The sequence below is a fragment of the Siphateles boraxobius genome, unplaced genomic scaffold (assembly GCF_051911475.1).
Source record: "Siphateles boraxobius isolate OS27281-9 unplaced genomic scaffold, OSU_SipBor_1 25, whole genome shotgun sequence".
NCBI lineage: Eukaryota > Metazoa > Chordata > Actinopteri > Cypriniformes > Leuciscidae > Siphateles > Siphateles boraxobius.
Genome location: NW_027508866.1, coordinates 36,565,001 through 36,567,460, shown reverse-complemented (window position 1 = coordinate 36,567,460; position 2,460 = coordinate 36,565,001). Strand labels below are relative to the sequence as shown.

The 2,460-nt window shown below is 42.0% G+C and overlaps 1 protein-coding gene across 1 annotated transcript in view; it reads right to left on the bottom strand.

The window, feature by feature from the left end:
* Nucleotides 1-359: 359 nt before the first annotated feature.
* The window catches only part of wdr70 (WD repeat domain 70), a 116,827-nt gene continuing 114,726 nt past the window's right edge, over nt 360-2,460 (bottom strand). The window contains exon 18 of the mRNA XM_077243804.1: nt 360-655. Within this exon, the coding sequence (XP_077099919.1) occupies nt 565-655 (91 nt within the window). The 3' untranslated portion in view covers nt 360-564. The remainder of the gene's footprint in view (nt 656-2,460) is intronic.

Genomic DNA, 2,460 nt, shown 5'->3' with positions numbered 1-2,460 from the left:
TGTCGTCCGATAGAAAACTGCGATTCTCTGAGCGACAGAAAGAACATCTTCTTTCAGACACAATGAGATCTGAAGAGCTCGAGCTTTAATAACAAACTGAGTATCTAAAGATTGCTTTCAAATAAATATTTATAGAGCGCCGAGACTCGAGGAGTCTGAGATTCAGCCGAAAGGAATGTGTTGATAACGTGACGTTCTGTATGTTCCCACACGCAAACATGTGATCTCACACAGCGATACGTGCGTCTCATTCAGCTTTGACTGGAAAAATAATAAATATACAACAGTATTTGGTAAAGGTTGAGCGACTGTACTGTAAAACACACACAAAAACCCATAATAGCAAATAAAAGAGTGTGTTTTAGCGTGAACGAGAACCACACTGTGTGTTTATTTATAATCTAAAAGACAAAAATACAAGCAGAAAAGAAAGAAAAAAACTGTCAAAATAATAAATCCGACAACAAAGAATCTTCTGTGTGATCAACTAAAAATAACGCTAGGCAAAAATACATTTTTCGGCTCAAATACAGAAAGTTTGTGGGAGAATCTTCTGGAATCTCGTCAGATCTTGCGTTTCTTCCATTCTGGCTGATCTTTGTCTCCCTCCTCTTCCTCCTCCTCTTCCTCGGCAAACATCGGCTCTGGTTGAGTCCTGTCCAGGGAAAACACACACGTCATGAGTCACACACACCGTTTATATGAGAACAGAGGACAGGATGTGTTTCACTGTAGCTGTGGCCCAGTGATAGAGAGACACACGCTTACAGCCAGAGAGAGAGAGAGAGAGAGAGAGAGAGAGAGAGAGAGAGAGAGAGAGAGAGAGAGAGAAAGAGAGAGAGAGAGAGAGAGAGAGAGAGAGAGAGACACATACACTTACAGCCAGAGAGAGAGAGAGAGAGAGAGAGAGAGAGAGAGAGAGAAAGAGAGAGAGAGACTGAGAGATAGAGAGACACACACTTACAGCCAGAGAGAGAGAGAGAGACAGACAGAGAGAGAGAGAGAGACAGAGAGAGACAGAGAGAGAGAGACAGAGAGAGAGAGAGAGAGAGAGAGACAGAGAAGACGAGACAGAGAGAGAGACAGAGAGAGAGAGAGAGACACAGAGAGAGAGAGAGAGACTGAGAGAGAGAGAGAGAGAGAGACTGAGAGAGAGAGAGAGACTGAGAGAGAGAGAGAGAGAGACTGAGAGAGAGGAGAGAGACTGAGAGACACACACTTACAGCCAGAGAGAGAGAGAGAGAGAGAGAGAGAGAGAGAGAGAGAGAGAGAGAGAGAGAGAGACAGACAGAGAGAGAGAGAGACTGAGAAAGAGGAGAGAGACTGAGTGATAGAGAGACACACACTTACAGCCAGAGAGAGAGATGTTAATGTTAGATAGAGTTATCAATGTTTTGAACTTAAATTACATATTCAAAACATTGATAACCTTATCTAAGGGGCAGTCATGGCCTAATGGTAGCAGAGTTGGACTGGTGACCCAAAGGTTGCTGGTTCGATTCCAGTACCGGCAGGAATATGACTGAGGTGTCCTTGAGCAAGGCACCTAACCCCCAATCGCTCCCCGGGCACCACTCAAGGCTGCCCGCTGCTCCGGGGGTGTGTGTAGCCACGTTTGCAGTGTGTGTGTGTGTTCACTACTCACTACTCTGCTCCTAATGTGTGTTCACTTCACTTACTTGGATGGGTTAAATGCAGAGGTCAAATTCCAAGTATGGGTTACAATACTTGGCCATCACGTGTCACTTTCACTTTTTCACTAATATTAAACCGCAAAGCAAACATAACACAAATCAACAGAGAATGAGAAAGGATGTGTGGTTCGATGATGAATGTGCAGGTCTCAGAAAAGAGCTGAGGAGACTCTCTAACAAAAAGCACAAAGATCCATCCAGCCAGACATTACGGCTTTCTTATTCAGACTGTCTGCAAAATTACAAAAGACTTTTGTGGAACAAAAGAGAAAAATATTTTAAAGCCAAAATTGATGAAATTGATGATTCGGTAGATCAAAACACTTTCTGGAACCTATATAAAAAACTCGAAAAACCCAAATTAGAGATGTCACTCCAGAATGGCACAATTTGGAAATCTTACTGTGAAAATTTGTATCGAAAAATTGCACCAGCGGACCTTAACCAACCTCAGAGTAAAACACAGAAAACATTAGAAGACTTGGAGAAAACAATTAAAAATTATCAAAATCCATTAGATAATTCTATAACAATATCTGAAATATTAGAATCACATTAAAAATCTTGAACTAAAGAAAGGATGTGGACAAGATCACATTAGTAATGAAATGCTTAAACTCAGCAGTCCCAGCATGATTATAACTCTAGCTAGATTATTTAATCTGGTGTTCTGGTCCGGAAGCGTCCCCGAGATCTGGTCTGAAGGAATCATCACACACATATTCAAGAAAGGAGATCGATTCGACCCTAATAGTTATCGCGGCAT